The 22,519-nt window shown below is 28.9% G+C and overlaps 3 protein-coding genes, 1 long non-coding RNA gene and 1 other non-coding gene across 5 annotated transcripts in view; 1 reads left to right on the forward strand and 4 right to left on the reverse strand.

Annotated features, from left to right (window-relative positions):
* The window catches only part of LOC111241994, a 2,166-nt gene extending 1,886 nt beyond the window's left edge, over window positions 1–280 (forward strand). The window contains exon 3 of the long non-coding RNA XR_002668415.1: window positions 148–280. This is a non-coding gene — a long non-coding RNA (uncharacterized LOC111241994). The remainder of the gene's footprint in view (window positions 1–147) is intronic.
* Window positions 281–3,445: 3,165 nt separating this feature from the next.
* LOC106766440 (protein SENSITIVE TO PROTON RHIZOTOXICITY 1) lies at window positions 3,446–4,745 on the reverse strand. The gene has a single exon (XM_014651169.2). The coding sequence runs from the start codon at window positions 4,568–4,570 to the stop codon at window positions 3,584–3,586; it is 987 nt and encodes a 328-aa protein (XP_014506655.2). The 5' UTR covers window positions 4,571–4,745; the 3' UTR covers window positions 3,446–3,583.
* Window positions 4,746–14,025: 9,280 nt separating this feature from the next.
* Window positions 14,026–14,097, reverse strand: TRNAK-UUU. Its single transcript has one exon. It is a non-coding gene; the product is annotated as a tRNA-Lys (tRNA).
* Window positions 14,098–15,055: 958 nt separating this feature from the next.
* On the reverse strand, window positions 15,056–16,311 carry LOC106767190 (tubulin-folding cofactor C). Its single transcript, XM_014652029.2, has one exon. It carries the CDS (start codon window positions 16,179–16,181, stop codon window positions 15,177–15,179), a length of 1,005 nt encoding a protein of 334 aa, XP_014507515.1. The 5' UTR covers window positions 16,182–16,311; the 3' UTR covers window positions 15,056–15,176.
* Window positions 16,312–18,264: 1,953 nt separating this feature from the next.
* Window positions 18,265–20,804, reverse strand: LOC106765764 (50S ribosomal protein L29, chloroplastic). The gene is made up of 2 exons (XM_014650491.2): window positions 20,433–20,804; window positions 18,265–18,649 (listed from the first exon to the last, which is right to left on the reverse strand). Exons 1-2 carry the CDS (start codon window positions 20,751–20,753, stop codon window positions 18,467–18,469), a joined length of 504 nt encoding a protein of 167 aa, XP_014505977.1. The 5' UTR covers window positions 20,754–20,804; the 3' UTR covers window positions 18,265–18,466.
* Window positions 20,805–22,519: the final 1,715 nt, after the last annotated feature.

A 22,519-nucleotide genomic window follows, 5' to 3' on the forward strand; every position in this document is an offset into this window, starting at 1 on the left:
CTTTGTTTTCTATTCATTTTCATATGATCACATGAGAAATCTATTGTATGTTTCTTATTTATATAATTAGCTCACCCTTGCCTTGTTTGTTTGTGTGTGTTGTATGTCTCTCTTTTGCAATGATCATCCATTTTTGGATGTGAGCAGAGGAGAATGAGGTCTCAGTGGAAAACGCCCTGGAGGAGAACGAAGGCATTGTAGCTGCCTAGATCTTTAGGAATTTTCTTATGCCCTTTTAAATCTTCTGTATTTTGAGATACTAAGAATTTCCACGTTTTAATTTCCTCTAAATTTTCTGGATTATTGTAATCCTAATTTAACTAATTAAACACTCTTGACTGCTTTCTATTATCATTTATGCTGATGTCTTAAATTATATAAGTGTATGCTATATTTTGGGATGTCACACAAATATATACACAAAATTTTCTTACTATAGGTAAAAACTTTTTATCAAGTCTTTCTTTTGTAAAAACTTAAAAAATGGTATTTTAAAAATGATAATAATTTAAAAATGGTGAAACTCAATTATTTTAATATTAAAATATTTTAATATAAATAAAATTTGTACGAACGAATTTCATTATTTTAAAACATATCATTTTTATAAACATTTTTCTAGAGTTTTCTAATTTCTATATGAGGGTTTTTCTTCTTTGCTCGTTTACTGAGACTGTAGGATTGATTATTACAGTGAACTCTTCAATTTGCATTTATCAATTTTTCTATTCTCGTAAGTTGAGTTTCAACAATTTTTCTTGGTCTGCATGAGTCTTCTTTTACTTGTATGCATATTTTTAGTCATCTATATGAGTCTCTACTAATCAATTATCATAATGGTATGTCTAAATCCTTCTTATGATGTTTTTATGTGTAGATAGAACATCTTACAAGTTGGGAGAAGTTTTGTTAGTTAAGGTCTAATGAGCTCGTAGGGATTTGGGATTTTTTGGAGCAAGTTCACCTGTCTCTTAAGTAAGGGGAGCTAATTGCACTATTTTAAAGTTATAGTTACATTGAAATTTCTGTTTGTGTGATTGTATGGTGAATTAATTGGATGCTTGATTTATTAGTATGTATGATCTATTGAAATTGTGGTTTGAATGTTTGATCTTGAATCTTTCTAGATTGGACTTGGTTTTATGAGTTTAAGAGAGTTATAATTTGGACAATTCGTCAAGTGGTACAAGTTTTCATGTTTAAATTTTTTTTGGATATAATTCATTAGAAAATACCATTTGATCAATTAAACAAGTATAAGTTCCTTAAATAGCAAAATACAAGTGTTGACAGTTGGTATAGGGTTAAGCAGTGCTAGGGTGAAGTTGAGCGCCCATTTTGTGAATGTTTTAGCATTGAGTAGTGTATGGGTGCTATTGAGCGTCATTCTTATAATGCATGTCTGAAGCATTTTCACTCCAAGACGCTAGTGTTGAACGCCATGACTGATGTTATGCCACCTTTTGCGATGGTCTGACACTAGACACCACCTCTGAGCGTTAATGTGTATGTTTGGATCTATTTTTTTCTTTGGTTGTTTGAAGTACATATGTGATGGAATTTATCTATATTTATAATAATGTTTGTTATTAATTGTGGTGATGACTATGGTTGTGGACATGTATAGTGATGGTGTTGAAAGAATTTCAATGAGAAATTCTTTGTGGTGATGATCTTAGTGTATGCATTGATATTTGAGGGATTAAAAAGGAAGTATCCTAATATTCTACCAAACATTCAACTCATACAGAGAGGAATGATATGGGGAGAGAATGACAGAATGTTCTAGCCAATAAACCATTTGCTCTCAGGTGCAAAGCTGACTAATCTTTTGAGTAGAGGGTGATAACCTCTTTATTTATGACTCTACAGGGTATAAATACTACAAGTGCACACCTATAATGAAGCCCAATGTCAAGGAATGTATAAGTTGTTTTTATGAATGAGAGATGTATGATATAGTCATTATGTTTGTTTTATGAAAACTCTTTTTGCACATTAGTTTATCCTATCATTTCTTTTAGTGATTTCTTATGTTTTTTAGTTGTTTCTTTTACGTTGATCACCTTATTTGTGTCAACAGAGAAGGAATATATGTTGAAGTATCTCTGGTGAAAGATGGTGATACTACAAAGTATTCTTCCTTATCATCTAATAATTTTCTTTGATTGCTTTAAATATATGTTGTTGTTAATTATTTGTTTAAATAATTATATTAATATCATATATTTATATGTTAAAATAATATATTTTATTTATTAATTTTATAATATTTTATTTTATATTAAAGTTGAGATGTTACACTTTTAACCACGGGTATATCCTGAGAAATTACATGATAACGATAGAAGTGATCTAAGCCTATAAACAATTTTAATAAAAGCAAAAGTCTATATAAACAGTAAATATATAAATAAATCATTAGTTAATCCATTCAATATATAGTTATGAAGTTGTCTACTTGACAGCAATAAATAAAACTTGCGATGATTTTAAACATATTTTCAAAGATTTCATTGGAATTGATTTATGTATTTGGCATGAAAGTGGAAGAATTCTAGTTGCTATAAAATAGATCGAAGACAATTTTGTTTGAATGTGCAAAAAGGTAAAGTTTAGGGTCATTTTCTGGACATTAAACTTTGTTGTTGAGTCTTTAGGGAATTCAACTCTTGATTATTTAATGATTGTTTAATGAAATGTCGAGCATATTTTAGAAAACAAAATGTGGTTAATTTATTTACTTTTTGCAAAAGAATTTTATTCATCAATCATTAGTTGACTGTTTTTTATATTGTTGGTTCTATTCTTGTAATTCTATAAAAGTTCAAACGAAATGTACATAAAATATTAGTTTATTTTAAAAATACTTTGACTAAACGGTTTATTTATAAGAAATAGAAGAGAGTTTATTAATTGACGATGGATCAATCAACCCACAAAGTGGACTGACTCTTGTAAAAGAAAAAAATGAAAATAACTTACAATCATTTATCCACGTGATATTTATTATTTTTCCTATAATACAAGATTTTAAATCTTAATCTTATTTACATTTTTATTCAGTTAAAAAATTTATATAAAATTTTCGTTTTTATTATTACGATGTTAAATATTCATTAATACGTTTGAGAAATTTATTATCTTGAACTATTTCTTTGATTATATTTCCTGTATATATCCACAATATTTAAATTTAAAATGATTTCTTAAAAATAAGTCTCGTTTTACTAACATGTTAATATATTCTTTATATCACTTTTGTTCATAACAAAATTTTGTAATCCCTTCTGATGTGTGAATTTTAAAATTTTAATCAACTGTGAGTCTGACTTCTTGCTTATTGAATCTCAGTACTGTTTGTTTAAATTTAATATAGAAAGTATGTTAGTGAATCATCATCAACATTTTTATTATGTTATTTATCATAAAATTATGTGTTTCCAAATTAATTAGGTTTAAGATTAGTTTTTTTTTTTTTCGATGAACAAGGATTATTAACTCTTCAGTTGCTAATATTTATTCCTTTTTATTTTTCTTAACAAGTACATAAAATACTTGCAATAAATTTCTTTTTATTAAATTAGAAATGAGTTTCCATTTGTGGGAAACCCCAAGACGAAGTTTCTTCCGGTGAAGATGTGCTTTCAGTTGAACCAAATCCAAATTCATCCAATCCATCAAAGAACCCTTCAGGTAACCCATTCAAACCACCGTCACTTTCCTTCACCAACCCTTCCACCGCCGTCGCCGCCGGCCCCGCCGAAGTCTCCTTGTCCTCTTCAAGCATAGGCAAATGCCCCTCGAACAGCGCCACGTGTCCGAACAGCTTGTCCTTCCGCGAAAACGTGGTTCCGCACGAGCACTTCCATGTGGCCTCTCCCCGACATTGCTTCATGTGACTCCTCAAGTCCGAGAGCACCGCGAAGCTCTTCTTCCGACACCGCTCGCACGACATCGTTTTGGGGCAGTGGCTCCTCTTGAAGTGGTTCCTCAGACAGAACACCGACTTCAACGGCCTGAACTTTTTATGCATCTTGTTGCGGTTGCATCCTTCGAAGGGGCACGAGAACCGCGTCGTTTTCCAACGCGTATCGCCACGCGCCCTGCTCGCGAGCGCGTCCGCAGTCTTGAACTCGTCCCCGTGGGCGCGCATGTGCATCCTAAGGTTGGCGTCGCGCGTGAAGCCCTTCCCGCACACCTCGCAGAAGTGGAGGTGCTGCGCCAGGAGTTCCACGGCGTCCAGCTCCACCACGTTTGTTTGGTTGGTATTTCGGTTGGGAGAGTATTCCGACGTGGGAGTCTCCGAAAGGGAAAGCACGTCCTCCGACGCGGCGACTAAGGCTGCGCCGTTGGTGATGAGGTGGCGAATTGCGGTTAGGATCTCGTTGGATACTATGTTCATTTGGTGGTGTGTGAGGAGAGTGTGAGATTGAATGGATTGGGAGACAAAGGTCTGAAGCGAATCCATTCGTGTGCTGAGTTGGGAGAGGTTGCGAAGGGAAACATGCAGGGAATCGTGGTTGAAGTTGATGTTGTTGATTGGGAATTGCTGAGTGGTGTTTGGCATGTGGTTTTGATTGAGAAGATGATGATGATGATGATGATGAAGAAGAAGATGATACTATGATGAGTGTAAGTGATTTCCATGAACACTACTTATATATGGTGTATGATCTCATGTCTGTTGTACAAACTTGAAATTCAGGACTCCATTCCTTTTGTCAATACATGGGCACGTGTTGATGTCAATTCACAATATAAATTTTAGAATTTTATATGTTAATATATGATTTTAATTCTAATTCATATAATAACTTTTATTTTTGAAAATTATTATACACTTTTCAATATACATATATCACCGTATCATTCACAATCGTACAACGTATAAATTTGTATCATATCGTATTTGTAGATAATAGTTTTGAACTCATAATTTTCTCTATATGTTTTAGCATATCATAAACTCTTTCCATATATAAATATATATAAAACTAATTAATTTTCAAGTAAATTAACAACAATTTTATTAATTTTGCCTATAAGAAAATATGTTTTTATTAAAACTTGATATAAAAATTTAAATGTAATCATATTGATTAAAAGTTGATTTTTGGAGATTATATTTAAATAAAGTAAAAATAATTAGAATTTACTTACTTTTACATTTAATCTAATTGTTTTTCTTTATGATTGAGGACGTCTTCTTAAATTTTTCCTTTTTTCTTTGTTATACCAATTGGCCTAATTTACATTAAAACATTAAAAAAATCACAGAACAATATATGATATCCAAAAGTAATAAAATGATAAACTAAAAAAGTTAAAAAATAAAATAATTATAATTTACAATATATCAATAGCTGTTCCAATATTAAGTTTATTAAAATAGTATCGATATGATTAATTACTACATTTAAATGTTTAAAGTATTATCTATAGTGATGTAATTATGATTTCATCTCAAAAGGTATTTTAATGAATTATAAAAGGAACATATTTATAATTTATTTATTTATTTTAACCTTTAAAATAGTATGAAATTTGTTGACGTACATAATAAAATTATTTATTTTCTAAAATGTATTTATCCACTACTGTCTGTTCGGTGGTGCAATATGATTATTAAAAAATGTTACTGTCCAGCCCGAAACCTTAGACACAGTAAAATATTTGGAAGTTTGTAGACATAGGATTAATGATAAATAAAAAATAATTATTTTAAATATATTTATAAATATTTTTTAAAATACATTTTTATTTTACATATACTTTGAAATCATATGCATTAGTTTACGTAAACTGGATCCTACATTGTATTGTGTTGTGTGTAGCTTTATTTCTGAAAAAGAGTAAAATATTTATTTATAAAAGCTTCTAAAGAGATATTTTTAAGAAGATATCGCTTAATCCTATTCCGCCGGCCAGCAGCCATATCTGAATTATTATTCCTTAATCGCGCGTTTATTTCCCCAACACACTTTTTTGTTCAAATATACTTCAATTATTATCTACACTTTTCTTTTTCCAAATTAACTTATTATAACATCTTTGTTATTGGATCAACTTTGATAAAAACTAATTTTAAATTAAGCTAATTTAAATTATGTGATTTATATGTTTTTATTATAAGCTAACACAAAACCATTATAGTTGCAATGGTCATATTGTTATCATTATTAAAAACTATCACCATCAACATTGCAATTATCTTTATGATATTCTAAATACTAGATACTAAGAATAATAATAATAATAATAAGGATAATGATATCTAGACAACATTTTTTTGACAACATTTGAACATTGATTATGTGTCAATCTATGATTGGTCAAAAATCACTTCACAATCAATAATAATAATCATAAACATTATTATGGAGTGATTTTTGACCAATCATAGATTGACACGTAATCAATGTTCAAACGTTGTCAGAAAAATGTTGTCTAAATATCATTATCCTAATAATAATATACTTTAAAATTAGAATAATGATGCTTAGACAACATTTTTTTGCAACATTTAAACGTCATCTACATGTAATTCTGTGATTGGTTCATGGTGATATTTATAATTATTGTTATTGATTGTGGAGTAATTTTAGACCAATCATATAATAACTCATAAATAATGTTCAAATATTATCAAAAAAAATATTATCTAAGTATGATTATCATTAAAACTAATATACATACATATATAGAGTTACTCCAAAGATAATTTTAAGAGGTTTATTTTTAATTTTTTTTAAATAATGATTAAATGTATGTTAGTTATTTGAACCATTTAAAAATAATTTGATCGATCTCGTTTTAAAATCTTGGAGATAAAATTTAATACTATAATGTCAAAGAACAGTATTGAATAAAAATTACTAGACGTTAAGAATTGATGGTTGGAATTCAACATTTATATATTTGTTTATCTAACCTCATCGTGTCCGATTTGTGTATGTCAAATTCTAACGTCAACATCACCCATCATCAACACACGTGCTCTTTTATTTTACATTTTTCCTAATTTTATTCATTATTATTTGAAATGAAAGCCTTTACTAAAATTTTATGAAGTAATATTTATCAACGACAAATAAAATTATTTTTTATAATACTGTTTGTTTGAATCGGTTCCTATTTCATTGTAAAATCTCTATATTAATCATATAAATATGTATAATATCTAATTTTTTTTCAATTAAATAGGAGATGTATATATATATATATATATATATATATAATTCTTAATAGTTTTCTAAAAAAAATATTTTTTCACCTACACGCTTTATTTTCAAGATATTTTTTCTCTTATTATTATATCATCTTTAATTATTTTATTATTTCTCAATCGACTAGATTTATATTTAAAAATTTTTGTTATATCTATAACTTACTTTTTTATGCTATCATATACTTAATTATATATTTATTTTTTTTGTGACTTTATTTTATCAAATTGGTTATAAAACATATTTAATAAATTTTATTCTTTTTAGTATTTTTATTTATTTTTACATAATAATTTTTATTTTTTAATTCGTTATGATATGTGTAATTTTATCATTGTAATTGTATAAAGAAATTTAATTTATTATAATATAATAATTTAACGTGATGATTGTCATAAATCTTATTTATCATCATCTAACAAATATAAAAGTTCAAAGATAAAAGATTTATGATAAATTTTAATATTATTAGTTTAATTTTTGTTTTTTTGTGTGATTTTGTCAAAGTTGTTATTAGTGTAAATATATATATATATATATATATATATATATATTTTTTTTGACACATTCTTGTTAATGTAAAAATGTTTCTATTTTGAAAGATAATTTTAATTACATTTTTTAAATTTTGAAGTACTATATGATGAACACTTTTTTACAATACATATGTGAGAACTTGTGATTGTAATTTTGTGGGATTGAGTTAGGCCTAAAACCCACTTCTAATAGATTGGTCTGTTTTAAATATTTTTTAAATGTAAATTTAAATAAATCAATAAAATGATGTTATAAAAAATGTTATCAAAAAAACATTATCAAAATATTATCATTCATTAATGAAAAAGTTCTTTTGACAACCTATACTAATACAGGATGTTATAATAAAAATACCTTAAAAGGACTGTTATATGAAATATACTTTGAAGTATACCCCTTGCTAGAATATGATATATATTTGGAGAATAATCTCATGCAGCATTAATACAATTAATTGTGCGTCAAATTGGCGCAGTAATTTCCATATGATTTATTTTATTGATACTATTAAATACTGACATTGGTTTTTTAATATATATAGTTCTAAGATTTTTATTTAAATTAAGAAAATATTTAATTTTTATTTTAAATGAATTGTCTGTTATTTTATGTTTTCTTAATTCAATGTATATCTATATATTATTATATTTTTCTCTTTGTTGTTATAACTAATATTTTTATGAATAAATTAAGAATATAATAGAAAAAACATATGGCATCTTGAAATTTAAAATACAGTAAATAAAAAACATATTTTTTTATTAAAAAAAATTTCTTTCTTGACTAAGTGTCACCTTTTAGTACCATAACTACTCTAACTCTCAAGTTTTAAATGCATTAGAACCAAATTAAATGGATTTGGTTGGTAAACAAATATACTTAATGTAATAAAAAGTTATCAACATGTAAAAAAAATGTTTGGCCATGTTTGTTAGATAATATATAAGTTAATTAGATTACTTGTTTCATTATATTGTCACTTTTATTTACAGAAAAATTAAATTCTTAAAATTAATAGTTTAATGATAAAGAAACCATTTTAAATAATGGAGATAATAGTAAATTTGGTTCGGAAACTATTTGTGTTTTCAAAATAGTTCCTAAAGATGAATAAACTAAAAAATTCCTAAAAATACCTTTGATATTTTATATTCATTATTGATCACATAAGTCCTTGTATGTGTTTGAAATGGAATTTATTTTTGGCATATAAGACCTAAACTCCTTCTAATACAAATAAAATTAAAACTATATAAAGAAAATTTTGACTTGTAATAGATATTCGAGAAAATATATAAAAAAGTTCAACACAAATAAATAATAAATAAATTTATATAAAAGATCAAGACGTCAATTATCTTAATTAAGAGCAAGATGTCAATTATCTTATTCGACATGAATAAATCAAAAAGAAATGAGATTAAAATCTCATCCTCAACTTAAAGTGTGTAAGAAAAATAAAAGTTTATAAGTTTATTTTCTTAAATATTAATGATCTTATTAATCTTAACTTTTAACTTAAATCTCTCAATTGACTTAATCTTCCTAAGTTTATAATTACATTTTTATTAAGTTCAACGACGAGTTAATAATTGAATTGAAAGTTAACGCGCTTCTCTGCTTAAGCTGTAATATATTATTATTATAGAACAATCATATTTTGATAATATTTTTTAACAATTTTTTACAAAAGAATATATATATTATTATTTTATTGGTCTGTTTAAATTTATGTTTAAAAAAGTATTTGAAACAAACTAATTATATATAGTAAAAAAATTGTAAAAAAAAAATTGTTAAGAAAACTTTTTAACATTATTATATTAATTATTATATTATGAAGATGAAGAAGACTATCTTTTCACTTCCCATGTTGGAAGACATTATTATTTGGTCATAACAGACGGCCGACTTTGGCCTCATTCGGTAAGTTCCATATAACAATTATATTATTTAATATTTAGATGCATGTATTCATCTATTCAATAATCATGACGTCTTTCTAAAATACAGATGCTCCCGACACCTACTTTTTTTTTTTAAAATAAATGTTTATATAATTGTTTTTCATAAATCGTGTCTTTCTTTCATCATAAATATTCATGTATAAAATATTTTAAAGCCAGTAAGATTAGTATAAACATATTTGAATATTTGATGTAATTATTGTAATATCTCAATTGCATAATATTAAAATTATAAATGAACTATTGTATGATTAATAAATAGATCAGTTAACCAACAATAATATAAAATTAATTTACAGTCATTTAACATAACTATAAATATTAAATTTATATATAAAGTATTAAGATCAAAAGTATAAACAAGAATAACACTCAACAACAAGGATTTGTTACTGAACACCATGTTCTTTAGCTGGTTTTTTTTTTTTTCGGCATATCTCACTTACTCTTAGGGGTCTTTAAGTTCCTTGTTTGGTAGATATATTCCATGTAACTGACTTTAAGGACATTTTTTACAAGTGTTTGATGAGATATGATGTGTGTATGTTTATGTTGACATGCTTGTATGATATTGAAGGTAATAAGAGATAATTATGTATGAATTATGTTTCAATCTGATATGTAATGATTTAAAGGTGTAAATTGTGTGAATGATGGTTATAAGGATTTCAAGAAGAAATTCTTAAGATGGTTATGTATAAGCATTTATATTGATATAGGATGCTAGTAGATAGGGGTTATTCTAACACTTTCAATAACTTTCAGTCTCAAGAAGTAGGAGGTTCTTAGTCTTATGGTTAATTATTTTGGCCATAAATGTTTGAAAGGATTAACTTTGGAGTGTGGTAATTATCAGGGAAGAAGTTGTTGTTGCACTACCTCTGCGGCAGATCCTCTATAGTTCGATATCAACATATATATCTAGATAGTCAGTCTAAAGTTAGATGAGTAAATGTGTATAAACATTGTTAGTGGTTGATAATTGAATTAAATTGATGCTTATAAATGATTTTATATTGATTATTTGATAACGATAGTTTACCATTTTCTACGTGTTTGTGTTTGTTTATTTCTTCGATTTGCAATGATCATCTTTATGATGTGAGCAGACGATAATCCTTTGTTGGATCAGTTATTAGGCAGCGAAGATGGAGTAGAGGAATAGATTTAGTTTCTTTTGAAAACATCTTACTATATTTTAATTTTCAAATGTTATAAAAGGTTTTGTTGATTGAGATTTTATTTTCCTTTTTTCTAGTATATGTTATACTATTATTGTTACACTTAGATAACGGTAATAGTTCATGTATGTTTTCTTTTCAATTGTTCAGGTTTTATTAATTTGTGATTAATCATATAATAATGTTAATAGTATTGAGAATTTGAGATATTACATTAAATTTTAAAAAAATCAAATATAACTATTTGAATAAGTTTAATCATAAAAAATACGTTGATGCGTGATGATTCAAAATATTAATATTTTGGTTAATTAATTTTTATTAATAATAAAGCTCTACTATAATAGTATTTAGTATTTTATCTATTATATATTAACCGAGATTATTTCAAAGATTTAAATCTCAATATTAACTTAACTTTAGTATTTTTGAAATTTGTGAATAAATAATATATTTTCTAGTAAGTTCTAAATTATTTTTTAGATTTATTTATTTCTTTGTCTTTATCTTTGTCTATAAAAAGTGTAACGTCAAATAAAAAAGGTTAAGACGTGATGAGGTAAAATATTAATTCTTTTGTTAATTAAAGTTTTCTAGTAAACAAAAATACTTAATTTTTATATTTAAAAAAAATTGTTTTCTAAAGTTTGTTTTAAAAAAATTGTTTTTTAAAGTTTTTTTTATTATCGTGTTAAATAAAAGTGTTAGTGTCACGTGATCATCTATTTTCAATTGAGTTTTTATATTTGAATTTTGATTTAATTGAGTCGTTTTTCTAAACGAAGCAATAATAAATTTTTTAAAATGAACAAATTAATAATTATGTCTTATTACAATTTATATATATATATATATATATATATATAATATTAAAATAATTTTTTATAACTTATACATCACACTTTCTATGTATTCAAATTATTTTTTTAAACACCTAATTTAAACTTATAATGTTCTCAAAATATAAAAGTGTAAATGTAAAGTGATAATAGTTGTCCCCTTTTTTCACACAAAATAATACATAATAAATATTTAAGAACATTTCATTCATAAGATAAAGCTATTAAAGGTATTCAAAGTATAATGGTAATAATTACAAAGGTTATTTTTGAAGGAGTACAAATATTTATTTTAACTAAATTTATGTTTGACTAAATTTTTCCTTCATCTACTGCATCTTCTTCGCCTTGTAGTGGATTAGTTGTCATATTTTCATCTGCTCACACTATTAAAGTGATCATTGCAACCAAACAAGCACACAGACAAAAGAACAAACACAAAAAGCAAAAGTGAGCTAACATACAAAAGATCATTTATAAAGCAAGCATAAAGTTATTAGTACACATGCTCCATTTGAAATATCATATCATAATCATACTACACTCGAGCATTTTGATGAAACATTTGTGTGAAATATCGAGACTTCATGCAGTTGTGGTGGCCTCCATTACTCTTACAGAACCATTGTCAATGCAATACACCATGTCATCCACAAAGTTAGCATGTTAACATCTATGGCCAAGCAAGACTCATAAACTAGGATCTCCTCCTTCTCTCACCACATTATTTATCCTTTCCTACTTGAGACTAAATGGTTATTAGACTGTTAGGATAACCTCTCACATCAACATGTAATTACCACCACAAAATCTCTCAAAGAGACCCATGGCCAAATTCAAACAATAAAATGTATTCATCATAAATTCTCATACCACTTTCTTAAGTATATTGCACAACAACTTTACAACATATGTGTGAACGATTTGGGACTTTAGAAACACAATTGTAGCTTCCACAAAACTAAAAATGTATGTTCTTGCATTCAAATTCAATGTAATTGAATGAATAATGCAGTGCAAAAAGAATAAACTCAATTGTATAACTATGAAAAACAATATGTTCCAAATAAACAATAAAGGTCAAAGTTATCAACAGCCTAACAACAGGCCTCCAATTAAAAATTTGACCGGTCAGAGTAAATAACAATATATCTAAACCCACTATAAAATTTTTAGTTTGATCCAACGGTCAATGAATCAGAAATATAAGTTCTACCGACATGATTAAGAAATAGAACTAAAGTGGTGGTCAACTCCCACAAAAAATGTGAAACTATTTTTTCTAAGCAAATGCATTCAATTATTAATCCGAGCGATCAAAGTGAATCAATATATTTTAGGAACCATATATAAAAATTTCAGGTTAATCCAAAGATTAACGAGATGAAAATTGAGGTTTTAACAAGACAACTTAAAATAAAAAATAAAGTGGTGCTCAACTTCCTAAAAAAAACAAAATTATTTTATCTAAGCATAAACATCCAATTAATAATCCAAACGTCAAAGTTAATTAATATGTCTCAAAAACCACATATCAAAATTTCATGTTAATCTATCCATAAACAAGATGAAAATTGAGATTTTACAAAAATAACTTGGAAAACAAAAAACAAAGAAAGCATAAACAAGAAAATAAAAAACTCCACAAGTGAACATAATAACTTCCCTTACCAAAACCCAACATAGTGATATCTCATTTAAATTATTCATCCTAAAACATACAATTATCATGCACAAAAAAATTAGTTAGCTTCCCTACCTCATTTCTAGTACTTTCCTTTAATTTCCAAGACAAAGAAGTTGGTCCTTCAACTCCCTTCTTTTCCTTTCTTGCATCAAATGTAGTATGTCCAAGAAGACTCCTTCTCCCCTAAACTTATATTCCTGCCTCTTCATTCATAGGCAGAATTCCATTTGTTCATGATTTTATGCATGATTTTCTGAAAAGGTAGTCCACTACATTTTGATTTTCTACGGGAGGTCTTACAATAGTAATGTTGAAATTTTAGTATAATAATTTTTAAAAAAATGCATCTTTCTTTGTTTAAAATGTTGTGTTTGAAATAATTTAAAAAATTGTATTTTCCATTGTTTAAAAAATTATATTTCAAATATTAAAACTTAAAAATTACAAGCAACTTTATATTTACACTTTTAATATTTAAAATATTCTAAATTGAAAATAGATTTTTTTTATTAAAATTAAAAATGTAAAAAATAAAATTAATTTCAATATTTATGTTTGATAATTTGATGTATACATTTTAAAAAACGCCGTCTGTGGGGATCGAACCCACGACCACGTGGTTAAAAGCCACGCGCTCTACCACTGAGCTAAGACGGCTTTCACGAATGCTAAGCTACAATAAGTTTTAATGATAGGTATTTATCTAGCGCCCTTGGTATTACTGCTGTTTCTCGTTAGATATATTTACCAATTTCTGTTCTTAAACGTCGACAAAATATGTTTGTTATTCCAATGTTCAATTAACGCATCATCACACTCGCAAATGTGTTGAACATTCCGTTTTTTGGAGTCAATTTGTAGTGTTCTTATCATTTGAGAACAATTGATCATGCGCCCAACAAAGTTCAGATCTATACAAGAAAGTAAAAGATGAGCAGAAATTGGTTAAGAATAACCAAACCGAGTATATCTTATGATTCAATGCTACACTTGTAGACTCGAGCTATCATGCAACAAAACAAAACAACACTAACTATAAATTGGAAACAAAATCATCATATGTAATGATAAAACATTTGAAGTACAATAAGAACATGAACATGTACTTGCAGTTCATTGATCACTAAAATCATCTAATTTAAAATCAGACCAATCTAGTTCAAAAACCTGTTTATACAACTCTACACTTTTTAAATGTGGCTTGGTTTTCACTCAAGTTTGACAAACTGGATTTTTTAAAATAGCCCAACTTAACATAGGATCAACAGCCAGTGAGACACCCACACCCCAATGGAAAAGGGAAGAAAAAAGAGAAAAGAGAATGTGATATTTTGAGCCAGACACTATACTACCAATGTTTCAAGTCTTTCATAACACATTCATAAACAATTTGGCAAGCTGTGATTATAATTTGCACAACACTGCAGTAAAATGTATAGTCAGTAGCTTCCTAGAAGAAACAATCCAACCATTATTTACCAAACAAATACTTAACAACCAGCATTTCCAAACCATGACAAGATCATGCTAACATTGTAGAAGCCAAACAATAATACAAAAGAGAAAATGGAATCCTACATGGAAGCAACACAGAAAATTCATTCCTACACCGAAATTAAACATGTCCAAAACCATTTCAATTGATTCCAAAATCATGTTAATCTCAACATCAAATTCTGATAAAGGAATATACCAAGACTCAATCACACATAAAAGGAACAATGATGAGACTCGGATCAAATTTCCTCATCCCCATTTTTCAAATTCGATACATCAACAATCCCGACCCTTTCACTCTCCGGCAAAACCGACCAATTCGGAGACTGCACCGCCCGCAGCCACCGGAAATCATCCACATTTTCCCAATTCCCGGTCTCGGTGTCGAGACCGGCGCCTCGAAGATCCTCCTCGATCCCTGGGTAACTCAAACAATACGGCGCAAACCTCACGCCGTTACTGTCCTCAATTATTGGCTTACTCCTAACCCTAAGGTAGAAATCGCTTTTTCTGGCAGAGTGAATCCGAATCTGATGCGAAGCCATCACGAAAACGCAACCCTCAGCTTCCTCAATAAGAACAGAGCCAGTCACAGGCCCCACGTAAACCCTACAATTCTTCAACCGGTGTACAAAAAGCGCCCTAACGGAACCTATTATCCTCACTTCGCAGGAATCGAGATCCGAAACGGCGAATTCCCCTACCTCGGAGCCCCTGAACTCGGCGACTAAAACCTCACCAACTTTGTTTCTGAAGCCGGGAGATTCGCGCGCGGCGAGGCGCGTGTCGGGAATGGAGGATTGAGGGGGTTGTTTGGGTTGCGGAATAGCGGTGTCCTTGGGGTCCTTCTTGGTGGGTTTATTCTTGAAGGAGAATCTGGTTTTGGGGATGAGTTGGTTGGTGAGGTTTTGGAGGGATTGTCTTAGGTCGGAGACGGTTTTGAGGGAGGTTCGGACGTCGTAAGAGGGTAGGAGGTAGGAGTTTTGGGCAACGAGTTTTTCCAAATCGGAGATTGATTCGGAGATGTTCTGGAAATGGAGTTTGAGGTTTGGTGGATCGGAGGAAAGCGATTGGGATTGTTGGAGTTGAAACTCTATAGAGGTTTTAAGTTGGGAGAAGTGTGAGAGGACGGAGGAGGTAGATTCTGTCGAAGATTCGGGGTTTGTTGAACGGCTTTGGGGGCGCTTCGAAAGCCTTTCCACCATTGCTAAGTGCTTCTTCTGTTTCTCTGTTTCGTCTTCCATGGAGGATGACTGTTCGTCTTTCTGGGATTCCTCAAACTCAATTCATAGTACATTCATGGTGTTCAGATTCAGCCTTCTTTTTTCATAATCAGACTTTTCCAAACAATGAATGAGAAGTTCATTTTTTTTATATGTTAATTTAATTTATTCATTTTTTTTTTCCTGCCATGGTATTGATTTAGACTGTTGCAATTCATTTATTTGATTATAGTTTTAATTTAAATATAAAACATTTTCATATTCTTATCTAAACAGAGACATTCCTCATGCATCCTACATTTTTTTTTTAATTTTATAATTAGTATCTTTAAAATCATTTAAAAAATTATTTGTATTCGTTGATTGTATAAAAATTTTCATATCCTAGATAATCGCGATTTCTTCTTCGTATAAAACGGATTAAGTTAATTTTCAGTCGAATGATGTGGCATTGTATGTTCAAAAGAAAAGTTGTATTTAGAAAACAATTTTTTATAATGAAAAAAAGAAAAAAATCTGTGAGATCTACTAAATTAGAGTAATGCATTATTATCGGATAAACTATTGGATTAATTGTTTTATGAATATCAAATTTTTTGTTAGAAATGAGTACTAGTATATGTCACTTGTTTGGTTACACAGTAAATAAGAATAAAATTTGTGTTTTTCTTTAAGAGAATTAAAAATGGATCTAGAAATGAAGTTAGTAATTGATTTCACTTATATGATAAATAAATAAAAAAACTTAATGAATTAAAATATAAAATTATTATTTTATCTTTATAGTAAAATTTAATATATTATTATTATTATTATATAAACCAAACATATAATAATACCAACATATAATTTTTTTATGAGAAATTATGAAGTTATTATATATTAACAAAGTATATTTATTTGAATACAATGGTAAATAATATGGGAAAATAATAAACGGTAACCGCAACTAAATATGTTTGGCATCAAAGACTACATCAATTTAGTGAATGGAAGAGTTTGAAAAAGCACGTGTACTAAAAGCTAATGCTAAAAACTTAATATAAATAAGGTTTGTTGAAAATATAACGGGGCAAACTTTCTTTTTACAAATAAATTTTGTAAATTGAATTAAATTTAAAAATTCATTTTTTAACATAATATTAGAATAACAAATTAAAATTTATCATAAATAAATTTAGTTTGATATATAATGATACTCGCTAATCAAAAATTTCTTATTTATAGAACATATCTAATTCTACATACAAAATTGTATATCAAGAAAAATATATTAGAATTCTCACGTCAACTAAAACTAATCAGTGACAAGACTAATTTAAAACTCATAAGTGAGTGTAAATAATGTTTTGTAAAATTAAATTAGATGTTTTTTTCTTAATAATGTTGATCTTCTACCTTATCTTTCTTTAGAAAAATGGCTTGGTAAATGGGAAAGTTGATGAGAACTAGCACTCCGCACAAAAGAACTTAGAATTAGTTGGAGGCATACGAGAATCGATTCCTTCACATGTAAGCTTCAAGGAACTTCATATTAATCATTCAAAGAACTAGTTCCAACAAACCAAGAACCGATTGCCCAACACTCCAACGTCCACACAAGTCTGTTTTCTCCCTAAAACCTCGTGTGTCTAGCAGCTCCTTTGCATTCCACAATCGCAGTGACGTTGCCATGGTAACCATGGAGGTGCAGTACCTTCCCTGACACGAGCAGGTTCGAGAAGAACAAGACCACACTCTACCCAACAGAACAGGACCACACTCTTTCCTGTATGTTCCATGAATCTCAAGGAGTGAAGCTAGAACCAAAGTCCGAGAGTGTGTGCATGAAAGTAAAATATGTCAACCATGCATGTGGAAAAAGCCAATGCACGTGATTATTTACCAAGGTCATTATTGCTAACACATTCAATACCTATAAATCTTCTTGCCTCAAGTGAGATTGGATCAGGTCACCGTCCTGATAATTCGCACTCTCAATCGCTCTGAAATCAGTGTAAACAAACACAAACGATCTTTGCATATCCGCGCTCTCTAATCCCTTTACACAGGTAATCATCTTAAACGAACATAGTCTAAAGCTCAAAAAATAATGGAGATCATCATTTACGCAAGCAACTACAAGCGATTTTTTCATAAAATTGAATTCCAAGTTAAGAAAATGTTTATCTTAATTTTGATCATGAATCTCGTCACAAAATAAAAGGCATGAACCTTCTCGCAGGAACAAAATAAAATTACTACCAACAATATATTATACACAATGAAAACCACTGAACTCTGAAAATTGCAAATTAAGTGTTAGCTCACGCAGCCTTTTCAGCTTCTGCAGCTTCTGCTGCTGCTTCTTCCTCCCGAAGCTTCTTTAAAGATGGAGGTGGTCTTACAACAATGCTTTTCTTCCATTTTTTATCAAGCTTTCTGGACAACCTCTTACCAATACCCTCCTCAATTTCTCTTTCCCTCTTCACAGTAAGCATGCGAGCAATCTGTATGGATATTTTCAATCACAGTATCATTCACCTAAACTATAAATAGAGACAAGAAATGCACAATGTAGACTCCAGAAAAGGACCTCATTTGTTAGTAATTGGTAAAGCCCTCTAGCGTCATTTCATCATTTTAAGTTGTAAAGATAATAAATTAATCTAAGTAGGAGTCGTGAAGGTCAATATAATTTAAACGATGAAAATGGTAAAATGCAGCACAAATGAATTTTATTGGGGATTTAAATTTAAAATTCAGAAAAAAGATTGACGTATTTATCTATTACAGCTCAACAGAGTGAAAATTATAACATGATCAAATAAACATTGGAAACCAACTTCCACAAACCTGGGAACATGAGTTATGGTATTAGCATAACTTGAAAAACATACAGAAATTATGAGAAGAGGGCCTAATCAAGAAAAAGAAAAAGCTACTTCTCTGTGTTTCTTACATGTGTTGAATTACTTTGAACACATGAATATACTTTTCACTGTATTTCATGTTCATAGCTTAGAGAGATGTGATGCTAATATGCTATAATTTTAATTTTGAAGTAAAAGTTGGTACTGAATCTATGCCCGAAAGTGGAATCAAGTGTTAGAGGTCGAAGGACCATTCGAGGTTTTAGTTTGATCCGGTTAGTTGTCAGGGAAATTTGTTTCTAGGTGACCTTTCTTTTTTCAGGTTCAGAGAATAAACACAGTATGAATAGGAGATTCAAGTTTATGAGCTCAGATTGGATTAATTCATGCGAATCTAGAAACAAGAGTTCTAAAATCTTAACATTTTAATGAATGAACGACAAATGTTGTAGTTTAATCAATCAAAACAACTAAGTTGTATAAGCATTCAAAGCAAAAAGAAGCACAAAGAAAACAAGGAAACAAAAGGTAATGGATGAAATGGTCTTCACATAATTTGTGCAGAGGGCATGGCAACATGCCAAGCTATCACCACTTCATGAAGTAAAATACATTAGTAGCTGAGTACACCAGATACTTGCTTAAGGGTGCATCTGAATAAACAAATAAATTGTGACACATCATACAAGGGTTTATACCATAAATTTGATGGTAAAACCAGTTAGAATAAGATTTAAAAGAGCTAATATTAACAAATCAAACAAAGAAATTTGTTGAAATATGCTAAAATAACTTGTAAGCATTATAAACTATTTCTAGAAGCTCTAGTAAGCTCATAATAAGCTCAACCAAATGCCACCTGAATAACTACCGATTTACAGCCTCTCACCTTGCCTTCCAAATTCCAATTTTCATCTCAGTGTTGAACCTGATGAAATTTCCTTTTAGTTTCAAACTTTACCCTAACAGAGAGAGGAAAGAACATAAACAGGATCTGGAACAAGGCTTCTTGCCTCAACAATTCCCTTTACAAAAGCCAAGTGGAACTAACACTCAAGAAGATTGTACAAAAGGTTCACTACCATTGCAATGTCAAGGTTTTTGGAGTCTCAACAACAGCAACGCGACGGCAATTGAGGCCCCATTGGCCACATCTATTCATAATTTCCCACAATATCAAGTTTTGGGACGTGACGGCAAGCGCAATTTGAAACATTCTCAAGCTAATCACAGTAGTTAATTTCAAAACTAAAGCAGAGAGGACCAAACTAAGCTCTCTCACAAACTTCCACAGTCATGGCTTGTAGCCCAGAAAAGAATATATATATTAACGAATGCACATAATCTCATTTTTATTTCAAGTAAGCTTGTAATCAAAAGCATACCAAGTGAACTTAAGCGAAAAAAAAAAAAAGAGTACCCTTTTGCGCATACGACCGAATTCACTGGACTTGAACTCGTTTCGAGCGGATTTCTGAAGGCGAAGCATGACAAGCTCGCCCTTAAGGTCAATAACCTCTTCGTTGATTTGTTCGGTGGTGAGTTGTCTAATTTCCTTCAATTCTTCCACCCTCTTAGTCATCATCACCACCGGCACCGAAGCGGTGCGTTTCGTGAGTGGAACGGAGCATGTCGTAGTGCGACGGAGCTGAATGCCAGTGAAGGAAGATTTGAACGGTAACGGCTTCGGCAGAAAGCTTATGGTTGAAGAAGAAGATGAAGCCACAGAGAGACTCAACATTCTCCGCTCTCTCTTCTTATTACCAGCGAAGCGGTGTTGCAGATAAGATCGACCTTCGTCTTCTTTTATGGGCTACCCAATTTTATTTTTACGAAATTTTTTACAATATTAAAAGATTTTTAAAAGGAATGACATTATTCGAGTAATCATATATTATATTTAATAAACACGATAATTAAAATATTATTTATTTATTTACAATTTCATAAACTTTTTTAAAAATTAAATTTGAAATTTCTGTTTTATAGTGCGGTATGGTTTATGTATTTACTTGTTGTACTTTGTAAACGTAATAGTCTAAATAATTACGGGATTGTTTTCTTTTTCACGGATTTATGTAAAATGTTCAATTCTTACGTATAATTGCTATTAAAAGATGGTAAACATGTTATCATGTAAATAAACACTAAAAAATTTAAATGAAAGAAGAATCACTCTCGTTTTCTCATCAAAACTTAGATCAGAAAAGATTTAACACAACATTAGTAGAGTTTTATTTGTAAATGAAGTTTCAAATTTCACATTCAATTCATAAAATAAATAAATTTTTTTCATAGAAATATAAGGTCAAGATCAAGTTAAAGTTAAAAAAAAATATATATATGAAAAGAAGTACAAGATCAAGATGAAGTTTAAATGGGTGCTATGTTAGTAGTATGTTATTATATAAGATTAATATCGTCTGTGGAGAAAAAAAAAGTCTTAAACCACTTTCATGCTTTAACCATTATACTAATGTTTTGTTATGGTACTTTTACTTTATTTTGGAGTTAATTTTAATTACAATTTATAAACAATTTTCTTCCATTATTTAAGTTATTTTCAAGACAAAATTATGACATAGACCGTATAAATTATGACATAAACACTATAAATGAAATGAGTAAAAAAAATCATAAAATCTCAAATTTTCTCGAATAATAGTTTTAAAAGAAAATGATATGTAAATACATAATTATCACTTAATTTAAAATTAATTCGGCTTTGATTCTTATTACTACGACTTCGATTTTATTAAGAAATATTTGAATATCATACCTAAAGAGATCATACATCTTATCCAATATTTCTACATAAATAATATTATACAAAGGAAAGCAATGTATCATTCATCACCTTAGTGTTTAAATAAAAAAAATCTCGTTACTTTAAACTAGTATAGACATGTCTTTTTAGTAGGAGGATGTATGTACAAGATAATATAAAATATCCTAACTAATAGATTGAAGAAGGTTTTATATAAAGTAATAGATGATTCCTAATCTGTATTTATATTAGGTAGAGAATTGTTGCATAACATGGGATAATGGTGAAGATAGATTATGAGAAAACATATGATTCGGTAAGATAGGAGTTTCTTTGTTACATAATGGAGACCAGGTTTTTGTAGGTAATGGATAAGTTGGATTAAAGAGTATTTACTATCAGCCTTTATCTTAATATTGGTAAATGGTAGTTCAACCAAAGAATTTAATACATATAGAGAATTGACACAATGTGATCCTATAACACTTTTCCTACACTTAATAGTGACACATGGTATTTTTGGAACGAATAATGATATTTTAACAATTATTTTTAACAACTTTTTGACAACAACACACGTGTTACTATTTTATTGGTCTGTTTGAATTTATTCTAAAAGAATATTTGAAACGAATCAATCACAAACTGATATGTATGCGTTGTCAAAAGGTTGTCAAAAAGAAATTGTTAAAGAAACTTTTTCTTTTTAGAACGATAAATCGAACACCTAAAACATAACT

The sequence above is a fragment of the Vigna radiata genome, chromosome 7, assembly GCF_000741045.1.
Source record: "Vigna radiata var. radiata cultivar VC1973A chromosome 7, Vradiata_ver6, whole genome shotgun sequence".
In the NCBI taxonomy this organism is placed as follows: Eukaryota; Viridiplantae; Streptophyta; class Magnoliopsida; order Fabales; family Fabaceae; genus Vigna; species Vigna radiata.